Raw genomic sequence first — 22,551 nt, 5'->3', positions numbered from 1 at the left:
GTTTTTCACCTTGGAACCATTTGCAAGAAATGTCAATGTATGGAAAAACAAACATTCATGTCTTAATTATATATCTAAGACTCATCTTGGGGACTTGGTCTGCTTAAATGAAAATTGTTATTTATATCTTTACACCAGTTTGGAAGCTTCTGGGACATTTAGAGTATGTTCCTTGTGGAATCTATTATTTCGGTTCTTAAATTTAGCTTACTTAGTAAAAAGGTAACAATATCCCAAAAATATACAGCCTGCTGTTCACTGGACACAGTTTCAGCTAAAAGCTGGATGCTGGCACACTGATAGTTTTGGCCAATTGACATTAGAACACCAATTTGCATCCTGACATTGACAAGGGCAAGACATTTTGGACAACGTGCTTTAGATTTATCAGTATTGCACCAAAAAAAGGCTTAGTTACCCTATCCCAGAAAAAAGTGAGGACTGCAGATGCTGGAGATCAGAGTCAAAAAGTGTGGTACTGGAAAAACAGCCACTCAGGCAGCATCCGAGGAGCAGGAGAGTTGACGTTTCGAGCACAAACTCTTCATCAGGAATGTTCTATTCTTCAGCTACCCTATCCTAGTGGTCACATGGACCAGTGATAACATTCCTACTTTTGGGCTGGAAGCTTTGAGGAATACCATGCCAGGACTTGCTGGCCCTGAAAGGTATATTCAAAATGTCACCAAACAGGTTGGTTTGGGAGAGTCTCCTAGTCAACCATTCTGCAGAATGGTACATCACTGCAGTACACTGTATGCCCGAAACGTCGATTCTCCTGTTCCCTGGATGCTGTCTGACCTGCTGCGCTTTTCCAGCAACACATTTTCTACACTGTCGATAAGTATGGACCAATCCAATGGAAGTGCTTGGCCAAATCCAGGGAGGGGCGGAGGGACAGACACAGAGACCCTATAACAAGAGTCCAGAATGGTGTTAGAATTACAGGTGGTAGTATGATTTTCAATTCTTCTTCCCTTGTAACATGTTGAATATAAATAGAATAATTGCAATTCAATTTAAAAATACAGTGACAACTTTGAAATGGTTACATTCAACAAGTTTAATTACCATCAGAACACTCAATCCTCAAAAGCAAGTCTCAAACTATTTAGCATTCGTTCATTATATTACAACATGAGCTAACTACTGCGAAAAAGCTGTTAATTATCAAGTACAAATCTTGTCAGTGTAGTAAATAGCAGGACAATGAACCACCACACTCAGAGGACTCAAATCGTGTGGAAGCACTTATGCTTCAGGCTTGCTGATAACATTGAACTCAATGCCATATTTGTTCAGTCTTTCAATCAGAGTTGTCTTCGAGAATGCTGCTCCAGGTGAGTACACCCCACCCCTAGAAGGAAGGAGGAACAAAAATAAGAAGTTTGAAACTATGAACAGCCTTTTCAGCTCCATTCAGGAGCTCAAACTGAAGACACCCTGGAGGTCTTCAAATCTAAAGCAATTAGCTCAATCACTGGAAGATAATAGTATTCTTGCAAGAAACTATTCAAATCTGTGCATCATTTAATATTTATAATCAAACAGAACCAGTCGTCCATATTGAAATTTAAAAAGCAAAGTGGAACAATATTTCATGTGCAACTGACTTAAAAAGTGTACAATAAATAGTTAAAATCTAATAGAAATAATTTTCTCTAATAAAAACAATCTGCATAGAGTGAAAATAGGCCAATTGTGACACCAACAACACATGTCAGGATAAGGAAGTGAATTAGTCAAATTGGTTCAGTTTTTTTTTAAATAGTAAAAGGACTTTACTCGAAACACTAGTTACAAAACAAGAACTTTAAGGTGAAATATCTTCATACACTGGAAATTGTGGGGTGGAAGGCAATTAAAGTTAAATACATGCATTGATTCATTAAGATAACACGTAGATTTCTAACAAGAAGGAATTGAGACATATTGAGAACGATTAAGCAAAGTTGATTTTTGACAAAGACAGGAATAATCTTATGGCTTTCACCCATTATCTCCTTTCAGAATTAAAATTTACACAATGAACTAATTTGCTTTCCTGTGCTTGTGGAAGATCTATATGCATTATCAGTTTATTATTGTAAGATGTGGCTATGCAGAATGAGAGAAATGGGAACGTTGATACACTTATTTTGTGTTTTCTGGATTAAGCTTTTAGACTCAACAACAGCATTTCAAAATTATTTCACACAGTCTAAGTTCTGAAACTCACCGATTGGGCAGAGACTTGTGTTCCCAAAGTATTGTAACAGCTGCCTGTACCATAGCTATTGGGGTCGCAATGTAACCAGGTTCTGGTAAGTAAAATAAAATAGAAGTTCTGAAATAAGGCCAACAGAAAAGTAACCACTTGCACCATCGAAAATTGAAAGTCATGCTCTTAAGCAAAAGTACACTTTCCTTTGAAAGCAAACATTTGCCATACAATGTTCTATCACCAAAAGCCCACCATTTGCAGAAAAAGAGGAAGCTATCAAGATAACATTGGACTTTCTTTTCAAATTATTTAGTTATTATTTTATCAGGTGATGCATCAAAGTATACAAATATAATTTTAACAAAGAAATTCCAGGCTTTTGGAAAAATTTAAAGTATTACAACAAAAATGGTAGTCAGCAAAGAAGTCTTGGTAAAAACTATACAAATCACTAGTTAGACCACACAATACTGAACAGTTTCAGTCCCCTTAGCCAGGAAGGGATCTACTGACATGGGAGACAGTCCAAAGGGAATTCGCTGGACTAGTGCTGGGTAAGGAGTGATTCTCTTATGAGGAGAGGTTGAGTCTGTACTCATTTGTGCTCAGAAGAATGTGAGGTAACTTTATTGATACACACAAGATTCACTGGCCGGGGTGGGGGGTTGTTTTGATTAGTAAAGAGAATCAACATTTATGAGAAAAATACAGGAAAGAGGAGTTGAGGATTATCAGATTTCATTGAATAGATGACGACTCAATGGGCCAAATAGCCTACTTCTGCTCCTATGTCTTACAGCAAAAAGAGATGCAAGCAATAAGTCTAATTGTGATAGATTATTTTTCAATGTGTTACTAATTGAATTGCTAGATGCTTAAGCTTAATCAGCAATTTCTAATCAATGTGAAGACCCATTAGTGAAGAGGTCACCGATGAACATTTAATGATCAAATACTGGGAATGTCCTGGTTCATGAATCACAAAAAGCAAAAAACCAAATTCAGAAGGGAATAGGTAAGGCAAATTAAATATTGGCCTTTATTTCAAAGGGAATGGAGCATAAAGTTACGGAGATTTCACCAAAACTACACGATATTGTGTACATTAGTATGTTTTTAGCAAATATACAATCAGACCACAGCTGGAATACAAAAGAGTTTTGGGCCCTTATCCAAGGAGAGGTACACTGACATTGCAGGCAGACCAGAGAAAGTTCACTTGGCATGGAGGGAGTGTCTTACAAGATCAGGTCAAGTAGATTGGAATGTGAAAAGGAAAAGATGACATTATTGAAACATACAAGATTCTTGACAGAATAGATGCAAAGAAGTTGTTTCCCCAGTGGGATAGTTTAGGACCAGTTGGCATAATCTTAGAATATATGGTTGAATATTTAAGATAGAGAAGAGGAGAATACTTTCTCTCAGGTGGTGGTGGTAAATTTGTTGAAGCCAGGTCATTACGTTTATTCAAAGCTGAGATAGACAGACAGAATTTAATCAATAAAGGTAATCAAAAGTTATGGAGAGGAAGGAGGGAAGTGTAGTGAAGGATTATTAGTTTAGCCATGACCTCATTGAATGGTGGAACAGATTCAGTAGAGACTAAAGTAGGCCATTCAGCCCCTTGAGCCTTCTATCAAAATAAAAAGCTTACACTGTGCTAGCATCTTCACGGAAATTTCATTTTCTTCACTGGGAGTAAAACCAAGGATAGCTTTGTGGATCCATGGAAAGTAAGCTATGCAGGTAAAGACTATAACTTGATAAGAAATAGGAAGTATCAGAGGTCATTCAGCCCCTTGAGCCTCCACAGCCATTCAATAGGATAATGGTTGATTCAACAGTCCTCATATCCACTTTCCTATTTTCCCTATTACCCTTAATTTCTTGACTGATCAAGAATCTATCTCAGCCTTAAATGTAAGCAAGGACTCTGCCCCCACAACTCTGTGAAAAGCTTTGAGAAAAGAAATTCCTCATGTCTTGAACTGGTACCATCTGGTTCTAGACTCTCACGCGAGAGGGGAAACATCTTCTCAGCATTTACCCTGTTGAGCCCCTCAAGAATCCTGTATGTCTCAATGAGATCACTACTTTTTCTTCTAAACTCCAGCAAGTTCAGTCCCAATCTATGTAGCCTTTGCTCATATCAGGGAATCATCTTTGTGAATCTTTTGTGAACTGCCTCTAAGAAAATTATATATTTCCTTAAATAAGTGGACCATAAAAGACTTGACACTGGAAATTCCATGGATTTGGCAAAGCCAACCATTAACCAAAGGTCACTTATTACAAATTGGATAAAGGTAACACCATAAAAGATAAAAAGAAAGAGCAATACAAGATGAAAACTAAAAAGAAGGAGGACACAATGTGGGGACAAGTCTGGAAAAAAAACAAAAGGAAAGCAAACCATAATCAAAAATTAAGTTTCCTGAATACAGGCAGTCCTCAGATTGAAAAGAGGTTTCGTTCACAAGTCAATTTGTACGCAAGTTGGAACACAATGCAGGACAATATAAAATAGCAATTTGTAATTAAGAGGAAACATTCATCTTTCAGATCTTTAAAATTATAAATACACTCCTGTATGGAATTGTGTTTTACAGTGTTTAAGTCAAATGTTTAAAATCAGGAAGTCTTGACTTAAAATCAGGTTTATTGTCACATGTACAGGGATAGGAGTATAGCAAAAGGAATACAATGGCGCCATTTCCAGCACCATCTTAGGTACAAACATACCTAGGTTCAAAATCTTAGATATAAATTAGAAAAGAAAGAAAGAAATAAGAACGTACAAGTTCAGCATTACAGTCTTTATAAGGTCGGAAGCAGAGTGCGGGCTCCCATGCGGTCAGTAAGGCATAGAGTTCACACTGGTTCAACTCTCCACCACCATGCGGTTGGAACAATGCAGGTAACGAGAAAGGAAGAAAAGGAAAGGAAAGAAAAGAGCAAGAGGAAAAAGAAAAGAAATGGATGAGTTCTGGCTTAGGAGCCTACCCGGCTGCCATCTTGTGCGCTTACTGTACATACATCAATGAAAGCATCAACTTTCATTTCCTGTACTTTAGCTTGGTACTCTTTCATTCATATAAAATGAAAAGGTAAAGAAAGGGAAGGAGAAAGAAATTGCTTGATGGGCAATAAGGTCAAACCAGATAACAGCAATAATTATACTTTATCTTTAAAGCTTGCCATCTTATCTTTTCAGTTCCCATTACTAACTCAGTTGTCTATAATCATCTGCTAATCAGTAGTAAGTACTGCTCTGAGCACAGTACAAGTGTCAAGGAAGGGTTTTAGATTTGTATAATGCTGTCATGTAATGCAAAGCATTTCGTAGAAAGGATTGTATTAAAATGCATATTTAAATAAAACTGGAACTGCAAGATCACAGAAGCATCTACAATTTAATAATTGATGAGATTTAGGCGGTGGTGGGTGAGATAGGGTTGTGAAGATCATTCTTTGGATAGACCTACTTCTCAGCTGCATGCAGGTATACTTTTAAAACAAAAGCATTAGTTTCAGTACAGCACACTGTATTCATTAAAAAGGAAATGCAAAGTGACTATGTGCACTGGAAAGACACAACATAAATGTATTCAAACTACAAATTAAAGTTCTCCATCTCTCTCTCTCTATCTTTCCCTATGTTGAATTATGCTGCCTAACCTTGACATGTACTGTCATGTACTTGCTTACCACAAGAATCTGCATCTAAGCTCTTCCATCCACAATTAAAATTCTCATTATTGTTTTCAAATCTCTCTATGGCTTGGCCCCACCCCATCTCTAATCTCCTCTCAATCCTCATTCCACTGGTCTCTTGGGCATCCTAATTAGATAGAGAAGCAGAACTTCAAGGTAGGCATTCTTGGAAGGGAGCTAAACTCTAAACAAAAAGCAAAGAACTGCCGATGCTGGAAATTTGAAACAATTTTAACTGCTCCACCAGTGGGAGCTGCTCCTTCAGCTGCCTAAGCCCCTAGCTCTAGAATTCCTTCACCTAATCTTCTTTCACTACAGAGATATTTATTAAATAAAAAAAACTCAGTTGAACTTAAAACACAGTGTATTTGTCATCACCATCACTTTTCCCTGAAAATTCCAAGTAGGTATAAGAAATGGTGAGTACTTCAGACTGAGGCTAGTTTGTATTAAACATCACCCATACCTGGCCCTCTCACTTGAGTGCAGATTTTTACTGAAGGTTTGCCTTGCTGTGGATCTACATCTTCTGGATACCCTTCACCAAAGAAGGTCAAGCTGAAAGAGGTGCCTTCCATCTGGAAAGTACAACACAAGTTTCTTTTGAAAACAAACAGTCTATTTTGCTTCGTTGCAGATTATTTGTTACAGACCTTTATTGTTGTTTGATTTACACAGCAGCCTCAAATTTCAATTTGCTTTGCTGCTCTACATTTTAAAAAAAAAGGTCATCAGGATAGTTATGCTCAATACATTTAACTGAAAAGTAAAAATTAAAACAAGCTTGCATACAACTGAGCCAAATGCTGATAACTGAACAATTTGTTAGGGCAGATTCTGAAATAGTTTATTTCATAATAGAGAAGTGATTGCACCATAGCTACATCTCCATGTCTGGACTGTGGGAGGAAACCCACACAAAGATGCGTAGGTTTAGTGGACTGGCCATGGGAAATGCAGAGATAGGGTAGGGGAATGGTCTAGATGGGATGCTCTGCTGAGGGTCGGTGTGGATTCAATGGGCCGGAAGGCCTGCTTCCCTACTGTAGGGATTCTATGATACATTGAATCATGTAGAATTTCAGATATACAAAATCTGAAAAGTGAGAGAAGTTGATAGTTGAAGGAGCTCTCTAATAAATAAAATTACTTTGAATTGTCTATCCAGAAACAAAATCAATTAGTTTTTAAAAAGTGAAATGGGTATTTCAACTTTTTTTAATTAAAAAAAGGTCTTTCAGAGACCAGGAGCACATGTCAGGACAAATAATTTCTCCTATCTTACTAAAGTTCTAAGGATTTACTGTTAGTCTCCCTTTTTACTTTACTGAAATGAAGACAGTTCAAAGAATTCTAAGTTCTCCATCACAATGCAGCATGCACAGCAATACTGAAATAGAGTGAATAAAGAAATCTACCTGTAAGTTTAGAATTGACGATGGCCTAAAAATAAAAGAAGTTCAACACAAAATGAAACAACAACAAAAAAAACAAAATTAACATACCTGTTTTTTGGTTGGTCCTTGTCTTGTAAAATATCCAAACGAGAAAAACTCTGGATACTACATGTTAAACAGAAAGCAATAAAAATTACATATTCTCACCAAAAACTGATTACGTTTTTTAAAAAAAGTGGTTTATAATAATATTCTTGTGTAAATCATAGATACAAGCTACTTACTTTGATTAGAAGATTTCTTCCCAATTTACACTTTGTGAAACACCAGAGAAAGAAACCAGCTACCATTAGAAGTATGACTGATCCAATTCCACCTACAGCAGCGTAAGCACCATATTGGACCTAAAGTTACAATATCAAATTGGGTTACAGCAACTAATTATAGTCAATTAAAAGGAATACCCAAAAGTTGAAAGAGTCTATTGATAGATATAACTATAATCACAATGAACTTCCGTTAAGTGCTATGCTTGGACCGGACACAATTTTGTTCAATTAAACAGAGGAATATTAAATTGCTGATTTTTCAAATTTCCTTAAGACTACATAGTCCCTTTTCTCTGTTCTTTCTCTACAGCCCTGACACTGACAATATGCACCACACATGCCTATACCGACAAACCCAAATAATCAGGTGGGATGTACACAGTAAAATGGTTTCTTGTGAAAATTTAAGTTTCCATGTAGCAGTTTATAAATACTTTCATTCATTTATTGCAAATGTGCATGTGCACATGTACACACTCAAGTTTGCTTCATTTTCCTTTGTTTTATTTATCAGCAATATTCTTTAATATTTTGATACTTTCATCCAATACATAAAGAGTGTTTGGTTACATCACTGTACTCATGATCCCTCATCAGTATTCTGCTTGCCTTTTCTCCCTGCTTTTTTGATTCCACTATTGGTCATCATTTTATTTTTGATTCTGAAGAATAATCCACAAGGTCATAAGAAATAAAACAGAAGTAGGCCATTCCACACCTTGAGCCTACTCCACGATTCAGGAGGATTATAGCTAATCTGACACTCCTCACGTCCACTTTGTTGCCTTTTCCCCACAACTCTGGATTCCCTTACTAATCAAGAATCTACAATCAGCCTTAAATGTACACAAGGACACTGCCTCCATAGCTCGCTATAGCAAGGAGCTCAAAAGAGACAACCTTCAGAAAAAAATCCTCCTCACTTCAGTTTTAAGTTGGCACTCCTTAATCCTGAGAATATGCCTTCAGTCCTGGACTGTCCCATGAGGAGAAACATCTTCTCAGCATTTACCCTGCCAAGTTCCTTAAAATCTTATATGTTTCAATGAAATCACTTTTCATTCTTCTAAACTCCCACTGAGTAGATCCCTAACTGGTTTCGTTTTTGCTGATGACATTCCCTCCAGACCAGGGATCATCCTGGCTAACCTTCTCTGAACCATCTCCAATGAAACAGTATCTTTCCTTAAAGAAGGGAACCAAAACTTCTCTCAGTACAGCAGATGTGACCTCACCAGAACCTTGTGCAGAAGCAGCAACACTTCCCTACTCTTAAGTTCAAGGGGTTGGAATGTGACTGTTCCTGCCACCGAGCTTAAACTGGACAAGTTTCCAGCAGTTTTTCTTCAAAAATCTACTTCTTCACATTTGAGCCAGAAATGCTCACGATAAGTCCACATAAGGTCTTAACACTAAATGGGCATCTCATTTTCTTGGCAGGTCACATAAAATTCCAACAAAATTACTCAGGCTCTGCAAAGAGCCAACTACATTGTTGGAACGGCTATAACTTGTAGACAGTTTCAGCTTTTGAGGGGGCGGAAATCACATGAATTGCATTTTTACCTCTTATTTTTGAAATATTTAAAGCCATATTCAAGGCATTTAAGAAAAGCTAAACAGACCATGAGTTTCTTACAAAAAAGTGCAGGTTTCACGGAAGCTAAGAATGTACTTACGGGGCTTTCTTTCAAGTTCTCATGCAGATAACGTTGGGTGCGTTTAACTACAGAAGCATCAGATCCCATGAATGGGATAGCATATTGATTCAATGCGTCATTATAAAATACTGATCCTCTGTGGAGGAAAAAAAATTCAAAGAAGCTTTTAGCCAAGCACGTACATTTGTTCATTATACAACACATGTTTTGAACTCTACCACATCAGGGAGAACTGCCATCTTTTCAGTTGCTTTTCCTTTTTGCTAAAAATACATCTCTTTAAAATAACACCACCCTGCTTTTTTGAAAAAAAAAATTGAGCTTTACATCACTGTAGACTTTATTTAAAGAAATACATTGGTATTTTATACTTAGCAAAGTTTTGTAAATGAAAAGCACACAAGAATTAAGTAATAAGTCAGACCTATATATTACTTGCCATTTGGAATGGCAAACCAAGCACACAATAGTTTTCCTTGTAGCAAATCAAGGTCTAGGTCACACAGTATAAAACATTCATTTTATGTTAGTGAAGGCAAATCTTTGCACTCAAGCAGAGAAAACAAAGGGAAATTCAATGTATAGCAAATAGACAAATATTATTGCTGTCAGATGTGAAAGAAATGTTTTAAAGCAGTGGACTTTAACAAATGGGAGGCAGTGTGGAGACATCTAGAGCATTTCATGAAAGTGTTGAAAGGGTACAAAAGCACATATTTATTAGAAAAATATCAAACTTAAAAACTGCTAGTCTCCTTAGTTAACAAAATATACTATTCCTTTCAAAAGCAGCATTACTGAAAGTTTTGCCTATTTCTTGCGTGGGCGGCACGGTGTGGCACAGTGGCTAGCACTGCTGCCTCACAGCGCCAGAGACCCGGGTTCAATTCCCACCTCAGGCGACTGACTGTGTGGAGTTTGCACGTTCTCCCCGTGTCTGCGTGGGTTTCCTCCGGGTGCTCCGGTTTCCTCCCACAGTCCAAAGATGTGCGGGTCAGGTGAATTGGCCATGCTAAATTGCCCGTAGTGTTAGGTAAGGGGTAAATGTAGGGGTATGGGTATTCGGCGGGGTGGTGTGGACTTGTTGGGCTGAAGGGCCTGTTTCCACACTAAGTAATCTAAAAGGTTGGTACAGAAAGCATCAAGAGCGTAGTCTAGTGAAACATAGAAAATAGGTGCAACAGTAGGCTATTCAGCCATTTCAGCATGCATCACCATTCAATATGCTCATAGCTAATTTTTCAATTTTAGTATCACTTTCCCATTTCTCTCCAAACCCCTTGATTCCTTTAGCCTCAAGGGCCAAATCCAGCTCCCTCTTATGTAATGAACTGGCCCCAACAGCTTCCTGTGAATGAAGAAATTCTTCTTCATCTCAGTCCTGAATGGCATACCACTTATTCTGAGACAGTGACCCCTAGTTCTGGACATCGGGAACATTTTAACTTCCACTGAGCATATACAATTTTTAATACAGATGATTGTAAGCTAATGTACAATAGTCAACAGAAAACCCAAATCATGCACAGAGATTATATGCTGCCTCAGTGCATGATTGTAAATTTCAGCCATACATTGTTAATGTGCCTTCAACTATTGAGGAGAAGCACATAGTATCAACCTTGATTAAGTAAAGACTGCTTTTACACGGAATTTGTTTTTCTCACCTCCGTGTTAGCTTGGTCCCCATAATTGGAAGGGGTTTATGTCCAAACTGTCTCCTCAGTTTTCTCAGATTATCCTGATCAGACAGTCCATGGACTGCCGACTGCCAAGTTCCTTCATGAAAACTGGCACCCTATTAACAAGACAGAAATGGTTCGGACAAGCAGAAATCTCATACTAAATGCACAGACAATTTTCTTAAATCAGTCAGTCCAATTATTATCAAAAATGGTTGAAATTACAGTATATTTCTTTATCAAAAACCTGCCTTTCACTTGGCACAATTACTGTTGGTTTAAATTTACAATGAAAGGATGGTGATAATTTCTGCCCTGGAACTCATTTGAAACTGTTGAGAGGTCTCCCAGATTTCTGATAAATGTTTATCCTTTAGTTGGTTCCACCAAAAACAGACAAATCCAGTCACTTTTCATTTCTGAGTAAAAACTTGAGCACATCAAGTTTGTGCTACTTTCAAAAGTAACTAATCAACATGAGGAAACGGAGGATGATTCAATTTGGAAGCAGAAAAGAAATACGTTATTCTAAATACTAGGCTTCTCCAGTGCATACCTCTATCAAAATTATCCTAAAATATGTAATTTAACAGAGATACTACAATTGGCTTACAAAAACTGTTAACATTTATTCAATCTCTGCATCACAGAGATAAGAATCACATGGAACATGCAGAACAAAAGGGGCAAAGGGGCAATTAAATTCAGAAAGTAAGGTTGTTAATAGGTAACAATAATAATAAACCCTGGCAGAAACATGCCCTTCCTCCAATGTGCACTGTAATGTTCACCTGGGATCGTTATAAAACAAACCATCCTCTGAATAATCAAACTTGAATTAATTAATTCACTGGACCTCTTTAAAAAGATCAAGACCACTAAATATGGTCTGTTCCCATTTGATCCTTGGTGTGTACTGATCGAAAATCATAACTTGTATCTTCCTGTGATCATGGTGGAGGTATTTTTCAAAATAAATCCTGTGTATTGTTCTCCATGTTGATTGGCCTTGCAGTATGTGTATCAATGTCTTATCCTCTGGACTATCTACTGCTACTGCACTGTAACTGCTGGCATCATCAGTGTGCACACAGAATTGAAATCCAGTGTTAACTCTATCCATACACATAAATGGTGTCACTGACTAAAGGAACTCTAAAAAGACAACTTGCTTGCTGCTTTGAGTGGGGTCAGTGAGCAACTTGCAATTCCAGGATTTGCATTAAATTAAAGCATTTTATTACCCCTTTTTGATGCAGACACCTCACTGCGCCATTGCTGCCAGACACAGATACTACATCTGTATGGGCACATCGTGTCCCCAATAGTTTTGAAGCCTTTGCTGATTTAAGTGAACAGTTCCAATAGTTCACCCCTCCAAGATTCCAAGATTAAGGTTACAGAATGTTGATGAGTCATGGGGTGTGAATAGTAAACATATCTCTGCTTTTTCTCATCTGTTCAGAAGGGTATCCTGCAGTTATGTGTGTTTCTAAATGTATTTACAGCAACAATTTTGGTTTAGAGTTTCAGACTTTTAACAAGTTTGGGATCTTAAACATATCATCTAATACCAGCATCTCTTGAAAGCCTGGACTGAACAAACCCCACTGCACACTCAGACAATGCTTTCCAACCCCTAACCATTTGCCGAGTGCAAAAGCCATTCCTCGGACCTCCATTGTTTCTTATACAATTAGTTTAAATCTGGGCCCCTTTGTTCTTGATCCTTACAGCAGTGGGAACAGTTTTTCCCCATCCGCTCTGTTCACACTCAACATGATTTTAAATAGAGTACCTTTATCAAATCTCCATAGGATGCATAGTAAGTAAGTTTGCAGATGACACCAAAATTGGAGGTGTAGTGGACGGCAAAGAAAGTTCTCTCAAACTACAACACGATCTTGATCAGATAGGCCAATGGGCCAAGAAGTGGCAGATTTGAGTTTAATTTAGATAGATTAAACTATCTGCATTTTGGAAAGGCAAAATCAGGGCAAGACTTCTACACATAAATGATAAGGTCCTTAGGGGAGTGTTACTGAACAAGGAGACCTTGGAGTGCAGGTTCATAGTTCCTAGAAAGTGGAGTTTCACGTGGATTGGATAGGGAAGGGCAGCATTTGGTAGGTTTTCCTTTATTGGTCAGAGCATTGAGCATAAGAATTGGGAGGTTATGTTGCAGCTGTACAAGACATTGGTTAGGCCATTTTTGGAATACTGCTTGCAATTCTGGTCTCCCAAATATTGGAAGGATGTTGTGAAATTGAAAGGATTCAGAAAAGATTTACAATGATGTTGGTAAGGGTTGGAGGGTTTGAGTTATCGCGAGAAGCTGAATAGGCTGGGGCTATTTTCCCTGAAGCATCAGAGGCTGAGAGGTCACCTTATGGAAGTTTATAAAATAATGAGGTAGAAGGATAAGGAAAATTGACAAGGTCTTTTCCCTGTGGGGGGGGGGGGGGGGGAAACTAAAGGTCTGTTTCCATGCTGTACATCTCTGACTCAACCAGAGCAACACTAAGGGAGAGTTGATAACAAATTAAATCTATTCTAAGTTGGTTAATTGGATGGATGCAAACATATACCAATATAAATAGCAGAGTTTATTATTTCAACTACGTTACATGAAAATCGACAAGAAACAAACCTCAGGTCCTGATTTTATTAATACGAAGCTTTCAACTGCAGTTAGAGTACCTGAAAAGTAACAATGCAAAATTCTGAATGACTAGTTCTCCAAAGTACCTGTTTAAAACAAAATCCCAAATTATCAATTATATCTTAAATATTTTTCATAATTCTCAACCATCCACAAAAATTGGATCACACCAGAGACTGCTGAACCACACAATTTTTCAACTGATATTACATAATGAACTACAAAGAAAGTTTGAAGAGCGTCTAATTAGAAGCATTTCACTGGCCAATGGATGATTATTTGCATAAAAATAACATGTAAGGGTACCAAGGAAAAAGAAGACAGGCACTAGGTAATGATGCTCATTTAAGAGGCAGTACAGGCATGATTGACCAATTACCATCCTTCAGCACTGATGGAAGGAATTCTATATCCCAGTTATCCAAAATAGTCTCACTTAGGCATCAAATTTGGCTCAAATCATGACACCTGTTTTTATGTAAAGTTGAAACAGAATTAAGAAATTAAGAAATTGAAAATGGCAAACAGAAGGTGTTGCTAACCAACATAAGAAACAACAGCAATCAGTAGCTTCATTTTTGTTGAAGGGAGTCACTCAATGTGCAATTGAAACCATCAACCAATTGATTCTCAGAGTGCCCACAGAAATTAGATCAGTTCTGTTAATCAGAACTGGAATTTTGTGTCTTGAAATACAACCGATTACCAAAAAAAAGATAAATAAAATACTGGATTGCAGGGTGGTATTCCAAATATATACCAAGTTTCTTAAGGTAATTATCTTCATTACAAACCATGAGCTACTTTCCAAGGAACAGACTGAAAACCTAGAAATAACAATCACCGCAGGTTTTGTGAATAATGCTCTTTATCCAGATGAAGCAGCATGTTAATGTACATCTCAAGTTGGCAAATCAGTAAATGTTCTCTTTCCAACTGGTTACCTTTCTTCTTTCAACACTGGACTCATCTTACTCCAGAAACCTGATGCACGTCTAAGTCAACTAACATTTGTATGTGAACTTGGAGTCCAAAAGAAATCATGTTCAAAATGCAATCTGTCACTCACTGATTGGGGAGGTGATGGCCTAGTGGTATTATTGCAAGATTATTAATGCAGAAACTCAGCTAATATTCTGGGGACCTGGGTTTGAATCCTGCCACAGCAGGTGGTGGAATTTGGATTCAATTTTTTAAAAAAATCTGGAATTAAGAATCTAATGATGACTATGTCCAGTGACCCTTCTTCAGAGCAATTCTGAATGTTAACTCTTTGTCTCCACAGATGCTGTCAGACTTGAGTTTCTCCAGCAATTTCTGCTTTTGTTTTACCTTGCTATTGACTTTTCCCTATAAGTTATTTCATACTGCACAAAGAAGCAACATGCAGCTGACAGACATTGACACATCAAAACACATCTTAAAATGACATAGCAGACAAAACTACAACTCCTGAGTAAAGTCTGTCTGGATAGAAATTGAAGGATTCAGGTGTCTTGTAATACTGGTGGTGCTACAATTGTACATTTTAATCAGTTACTCGTTGTAAATTACCTTTCAATTGGTTCCTGGTAAACAATACGCCCATATCTGCTGGAATGGAATCAAAACCACAGCTTCCAACTATATATACTCCTTTTTCAGCAGCTTGATGGTCATATTTTAGTTGCATGCCTTCCAAAAACTGTTAATGACAAAATAATGCAAATTTTCCTTTTTCTTTAAAAAAAAATTACTGAATCAAATTACAGCATTGAAGAGCAAAAAATTATTTGACCAGCTGGAAATCTGAATTAAATGCTAAATTCTGGAAAAACACAGATGGGTGATCAGCATTTGACAGAAATTTATGTTAATTCAGAGGGGGAAAAAAAATCTGAATCCTGATGAAGATACTTAAAGTGAATTTATTGTTTTTGGGTGCTGACTGACCCATTTATGAAAAGACTTCTGTTTTCAAAATAACCTATTGTTAACAGATTGCTTATTGATACTTTCTTGACAATTTCATGTAGTAAGTACAAAGAAATTTTCATTAAACTTTTTCAAATAATGATAAATCACTTCAAGTAAGAGGATAGATTACAAATCTGCGTTGGCATTCCCTTGATTTGAAATGCTCACTAATCAATATCACAAGTTTCTTCCATTTATCTTCATGTGATTGAACAGATTGATATTAAATCTGCAGTTCTTTGGGCATGTAGACCAAGTGTCCCATGAGATAGGAGGAGTGTGCTGGGACAGATTCCATATAATGTTTCAAAAGAGAGTTGGATATATATTTTGAAAGTGCCAAATTTAGAGAGTTATGGAGTTAGGGCTAGAGAATGGGACTAGCAGAATATCTCCCTGAGGAGCCAGTACAAACAGGATGGTTTGAATGGTCACCTTAAATACAAATTCTATGTTTCTATTTACAATGAGGAAAAAACACAAAACAGTATTTTGAACACATTAAAACTATTGAGTAATACATATAAAACAGCGTCTGTTTGGAAAGTGACTTAATTATGATCTTTTTAAAATAAAAAAGAGAAAAACATCAATACCTGAGGTTCACCACTAATATCAACGCAGTGAGTTCCATTTTCAACACAGGCCTTCACCACTGGCTCACCGAAAAATCTGTACTATGGACAGATTATCTTGGGTCAGTTATCAGCAAAATCAAGTTGGACCATTGCAATTCTTTAGTGTAGTTCATTACATAAAGAGACACTTATTTCTAACAGCTCAAAACAAAAAGGCAATTATGTGGACAGGAGGTCAGAGTCAAAGTGAAAAGAGAAGTTAGGCTAAGAGACAGTTGAAATACAGTGGCAGACAATTGTAGGTAATTTCACATTTCAGCAAAGTATACATTCCATTGAGGAAAAAAATAAATGCGAGTAGTGCAAACTATCCCTGACTAAGGAAATTAAAGTTTTTTTTCAAATTTGGTACAAAAAGTGTACAAGGATTGTAGCAGGCAGGTCAGAATATTAAAAAATACAAATTATTGAAAAAATAATGAAGTACATGAGAAAAATAGCTAGAAATACAAACATTAACAACTTCTTTAGGTAAAGTAAATGTTGATCCTCTAAAAGGTGTCTGGGAAATTAGAAATGAAAAAGAAGAAAGTGGGAGATGAATTGAACAGATATTTTGTATGTCTTCACTATGCAGGATAGAAATAACATCTCAGATTAATTATAAACCAAGAGATGAAAGCAAGGGAGGAACTTACTATCAATAACCAGGGAACTGAGAAAACCGGAAATACTGGAAATGAAAGCTAATAAAAAGTCAAATAACCTGACAGATTTCATCGTTGGGTCTTATAAGAGCTGGATGCTGAGACAGTAGACGCAATGGCTTTAACTTTCCAAAATTCCCTTGGTTCTGGAAATGCCCCATAAGAGTTAATTTAACTCTTTTCAAGAAAAGGAGGACATCACAAAACAGTAAACTATAGGTCAGTTGGCTTAATATCTATCCGAAAGATGTGGAAACCTATTATTAAAGGAAGGTTTACCACACCTTAAAGTCACATTGCAATCGAGCAGAGTAAATGCGATTTTGTGAAAGCAAGAAAGTGTTTGGCCATATATTCAAGTTCTTTGAGGCAACAAGACACATGGATAAAGGGAACCTGTGGACAAGGTGTCATATCATAGGTTACTACAAGGATAAGAACCCATGGTCTAGAAGTAACATTAGCATGGACAGAAGACATGTTAGCTAACAGGAAAGAAAGCAAACATGCATAAATGGGACATTTTCAAGGTGACAAGATGTAATGAGCAACGTACCACAAATATTTACGATGTGAACCACAGGCCTGGATGAGATTTCTAATGTATGATTATCCAGCATCTGCAGTACTCTGCTTTCACTCAACAGATTCCTGGGATGAAGGGAGTCACCTTATGAGGAAAAGTTGAATAGGACAGGTCTGTATCTCATTCGATCTTAGTGGAACATGGAAGATCCTAAGAGGATGTGCAAAGGATGCTATCTATAGAAGACTGCAGAACTAAAACATTTTAAAAAAAAAAAAAAGGCTTTCTGGTTCAAAAGGAGGATGAGATTTTGTTTTCTCTCAGAAGGTCACAGGTCTGAGAAATTCTCTTTCTCAAAAGAAATTGAGGCAGGACCAGTGAAAATTAAGGTGAAGTTTGATAGATTCTAGTTTAAGAAGGATAAGCAGAATCGTGGATGTGAGGTCACAATAAGATCAGTCATAAACTTATCAAATGGCAGAGTCAGCTCAACGGTTAAAAGGTCTACTTCTGTTTCTAATTTACATGATCATATTGTTATGATCCCTGCTGATGGTACTATTGGACAAGTCAGATCCTAGAATAAAGCCTGGCTTATTTAATCAGTAATTTGGTGGTTATTCATTGAAACATATTCACACAAAGCTGAAGGTTTTCAACAAAAGAAATAAAAGTAAACTGACAGCTAAATTTTAAAGACAAAATGATGTTAAAATCACACAGCAAAACAAAGTTTTAACTCATATCCTGATACTCTGAGATCACACTCCTACTTCAACTCAAATTTCTACTTAGCTGACTCCTTACGGTTTCTTTGCAGTGGAGTGTAAGACAACACAATGATTTTTTTTCCCCCAAGTCTACTCAAGAAATGCAAGCCTAACCTTTCTCAGTTTTAAAAAACCTAAAGACTTCTATGGTTTGGAAGATTCACAAACTAAGCCCTTCTCCTAAAGTGAGTATTTCCCAGATATCCTTTTAGGAAGCAGAAACCAAGCTGGTTTCTCACCTTTCACGGTGTGTAAACTTTTTATCCAAGCTAGATAAATCATCTTCCCAATCTACACATTCTAATCTCTTTAGCATGCATCAAATGGCACTGCATTACAGGAAAAAAAATCTTCCACAAAAATAATTTTAAAAGTTGTGCATTTAAAAATAATATTTACAATTCAGCCTATCATATCCGCATCAGTCCACAAAGATCGACTGCACAGAACCCATTTACCAGCTTTTGGCCCATGGCCCTGAAGGTAGCAAGTAAATATCTGGACACTGCTCAAACATTACAAGAGTTTTTGACTCAACCACCCTTACAAGTAGAGAGCTCCAGGTTCCCATCATCCTCTGCATGAGAAGATTGCTCATCTCTACCCCTTACCTTAAAATCTCCACCTCCTGGTTAATGACCCTTCAAAGAATGGGGGAAAAAAAAGTGCTTTCCTATTAACCATATCTATGCCCCTTAATCTTTTATACCTTGAATCAAGTCTCCTTTCAATCTTCACCACGCCAAGGAAAACAACCCCAGGCTATCCAATCTTTGTTCATTGTTCAAACCATCCAGCCCAGGCAACATCCTGATAAATTACCTCTGCACCCCCTTTAAAAATCGCTTCCTTCTGATAAAACAGTGATCAGAACTGCATGCAATACTCCAGTTGTAGCCTAACCAGCATTTATACAGTTCCAGCATAACATCCTTGCTCTTGTATTCTGTACCTGGGCTAATAAAGGCCAGTATTCCATTTTCCTTGATAACCACCTTATCTCCTTGCACTGCTACCTTCAAGAATCTGTAGATGTGCACATCAAAAGCTTTCTGATCTTCATTATTTTACAGGCACATACCATTAATTGTGTAATACCATGTCTCGTACCCCTTCCCAAGTGCTTTACCTCACATTTTGCTTAATACTATTGAATTAAATACTGAAATGTAGTGCAAATATGTTCTTAAAAATTGACGAGACAACATTGCTCCAATAAAAGACACAAATTTGCTGCTTTTGAACTTCAATGTATACATACTGGTCCCACGCAGTTGAGGATCACTGATCCCTGCTGGCACATTTCGGCAAGTGAGAGCGGATCATTTATATCACAGATTATACATTCTTTAGACTTCAGCTCTGGTATTCCTGAAACAAGAGCATTATTACTTTACAAAGTGTATCGTGGGGAAAATGAATTTTTTTTCCATTCGAACATAAAATACATTTCATTCGATGGAACATAGCAACTACCTGTCCGCTTTAGAAATCTATTGCATTATATTGCTTCCTTGATTTTTAAAAAAGAATACGCCTTGAGTGTATACACACACCCTTTACAATAAACAAGCATACAAATCTTCTTTTATAATACAAGGGTGGAAACTAAATCTATAATCAAAACTAGTTTTAAAAGAACAAGACAGAACAAGAAATGTCATGCAGCAAAGAAATACTGAATTTCTTAAATCAGTCACCTTGGTGTAATGGGTTGAAAGCATGGGGAGGCAAAAGGAGGAAAGTTCACTTTTTAAGGATTGAAAATGAACCCCAGCAGTGATCAAATGTAAAACAGCACCTGCTTTGGCCTTTGACAAACTGATCTACTCTACCTTAGAAAAAAGAAGGCATACAAAATAACAGTTTGCAGCGTGACCATCTAATTTGATTTAGAAACAGAAAGGTTGTTTATTCCCAGCATTGCCAAATTATAAAAGAGCAAATGTTTCAACTATACACAGACAATTCAACCAATGTTTTTTAAAAAAGAAATCAGATCAACAAGACCAGTCATTCTTCTGATATCCTATGTTTAAATTATAAAAAATTTTGAGACTGCAGCTGCAGAGTACAGTGAAACAACATACTGCCAATGGTGTAGCATAGTGGAATATTCCAACGCAATTGAGATTTAAATTAGATTTGGTTTCTTTAGTTTCTTAAAATGTAAGCAAAGGTCAATCTGCCTGAATCTAACCTACTCAGTTTTAGCCAGGAATTTTAATTACTGTGCTGTGCCCACTCTAACTTCATAAAAACTCACTCATGCACTGCTCAACCCAAAGACAATCTTTAAACATTCAGCGCATCACCAACACTCCTTAATTCCTCCTCAAAACATTGTTCATCAACATGCTTACACCACACTTAATTAATCGTCCATGCACATAAAAGGCATCTGGACGAGTACATGAATGAGTTTAGAGGGAAATGTTTGTAAATGGGACTAGATTAATTCAGGATATCTGGTCAGCATAGACAAATTGGACCAAATGGTCTGTTTCCACACTGTACAACAATGACTCCATGACATCCAGAGGTTTTGGAATTGTTCACAACATTGCTGACATCTATTGCCAGTCTCTAGTTGCCCACTAGAAATTCTCACACAGGCAGAGTGCTAGAATTTATGGAGAGTGGTACATGGGAAAACTGCGAGAAGGTTATTGAATGCATGCAGAATTAAGGGTCATGAAGATTTGAATGAATGTTTAATTGAATGCAATGTAAGCAGGTTGGTGTTTTCAAACACTTGTTACCCATCTTTGCAAACTTCTTGGGCCCAACATCCTAAACTAAACATTCAATTCTTTAATACCAATCTACCATACTATTCACGCTATTTCATCCCCTTCGCCCACCTTAACCATACAACAGAAATGCCCACCTATATTGCTTTCTCTTGCTACACTTCTCCCACCTTTAAACCGCTTGAGAAAGTCTTGCACTTATACAGCACTTTTTATGACTTATACCCTCTGACAGTGGACTTTAGTCACTTCTAATGCTCTAGCTACATTCGTATATAGGTCTGACTTTTTAAGTGCCTCGGGACACCTTGCTCCAGATTTAAATTTATGCAAATATCTTATGGCAATTATTGCAATAATAACCACCCTAACATCAGAATGGTTCATCTTAGCTTTAAAAACACAAGAGCCAAAATTAAACAGAGATCCTCAGTGAGTTTGAATTAATTCACTCCAGCACTGGAGAAAGAGCAGACAAGAATTCTGACTCAAAACAAAGCTGACTCGGTGTTGTCAACTTTGGAAAAATCAATATTTGCAAGCCATTTCAGGTAAATGAACCATGGGACGAGCATTTCATGTCCTGACACATTGGTGCTCATAACAACCGGGGAGGAAGCAACTAGACACATACTCGGTCCTTCAAAGCAAAAGGATTTTATATGATCTTTCTCTCACTAGTCTTTCAATTTAACTGGGAGGATTTGCCTTTGCATCGCAAATACCACTGTGACTCCTGAGGCCTGTTAGCGGCCCAGAGGCCTGAGACTCACCAAGAGCGCTGGCCGCCCGTCCCAACACTTCCTCCAGCTTAGTGCGGTTCCTACCGGCCACGGTCCAGGTGAGCTGCCGCGGGCCATCTGTCTCGGACGCCACCCGAGCCGTCTCCTCTACCACATACTGGCCGGTAAAACCGGAGGCGCCGAAGATAATCAGATCGTATGGCCTGCCGATCGCCATAGCTACAGAACCACTCGTCTGAAGACCAAGCGAGACACCGCACACACAGCCTATTAAACCCCACCCTCCGCCCAGTTCTGCGCCTCGTTACCAAAAGTCCATCTTTAAACATGCAGCAAATAGCTGATTCAAATAAGCTGCAGTCCTCATCTGAGTTCAACAATCAGCACAGTCTTTCTTTCATATGTCTATTTCAGCCTTTTTTGAATTTAAAATTCCCTTTATTTATAAACAAATAAATAAAGGTCATGTTGATTGGGAATTTTCTTGGTCGTTTTCCCACAGCTTTGATTTTGTTTTAAAAAATACAGTTTTTGAGTTTTTAAAGCAAAGTATCTTCACAAGTTTCAGGAGAACAATCTTACAATGGGTACGTTAATGGTTGGATGATTTAATAGAACATAGAAAATTACAGCACAGAACAGGCCCTGTGGCCCACGCTGTTGTGCCGAGGGTCAATCCTAATGTAAAATAAAATAACTTAACCTATGCACCCCTCAATTCACTGCTATCAATGTGCATGTCCAGCAGTCGCTTAAATGTCCACCACCAGTGCTAGCAAAGCATTCCATAGATTCACAACTCTCTGCGTAAAGAACCCTTCCTCTGACTTCCCCTCTATACCTTTCTCCTAATATCTTAAGACTATG

The 22,551-nt window shown here is 37.5% G+C and overlaps 1 protein-coding gene across 2 annotated transcripts; it reads right to left on the bottom strand.

Moving 5' to 3' along the window:
* Positions 1 to 1,044: 1,044 nt before the first annotated feature.
* Positions 1,045 to 21,949, bottom strand: sccpdha.1 (saccharopine dehydrogenase a, tandem duplicate 1). 2 transcript variants are annotated; one of them, XM_043695436.2, is made up of 12 exons: positions 21,715 to 21,946; positions 19,450 to 19,559; positions 16,204 to 16,284; positions 15,206 to 15,335; positions 13,640 to 13,689; positions 10,975 to 11,105; positions 9,326 to 9,443; positions 7,602 to 7,721; positions 7,426 to 7,482; positions 6,387 to 6,498; positions 2,219 to 2,300; positions 1,045 to 1,357 (listed from the first exon to the last, which is right to left on the bottom strand). In XM_043695436.2, the coding sequence occupies exons 1-12, from the start codon at positions 21,899 to 21,901 to the stop codon at positions 1,252 to 1,254; spliced, it is 1,284 nt and encodes a 427-aa protein (XP_043551371.1). In that variant the 5' UTR covers positions 21,902 to 21,946; the 3' UTR covers positions 1,045 to 1,251. The 2 variants fall into 2 exon arrangements, with proteins under 2 accessions (XP_043551371.1, XP_087847298.1); XM_087991172.1 differs by lacking the exon at positions 2,219 to 2,300 and having other exon boundaries at positions 21,715 to 21,949.
* Between the last annotated feature and the right edge of the window lie 602 nt (positions 21,950 to 22,551).

The sequence above is a fragment of the Chiloscyllium plagiosum genome, unplaced genomic scaffold (assembly GCF_037043375.1).
Source record: "Chiloscyllium plagiosum isolate Xiang-an unplaced genomic scaffold, Cpla_swu_hap1 HiC_scaffold_10, whole genome shotgun sequence".
Lineage (NCBI taxonomy): Eukaryota > Metazoa > Chordata > Chondrichthyes > Orectolobiformes > Hemiscylliidae > Chiloscyllium > Chiloscyllium plagiosum.
This window is presented reverse-complemented; position numbering and strand designations above follow the sequence as displayed.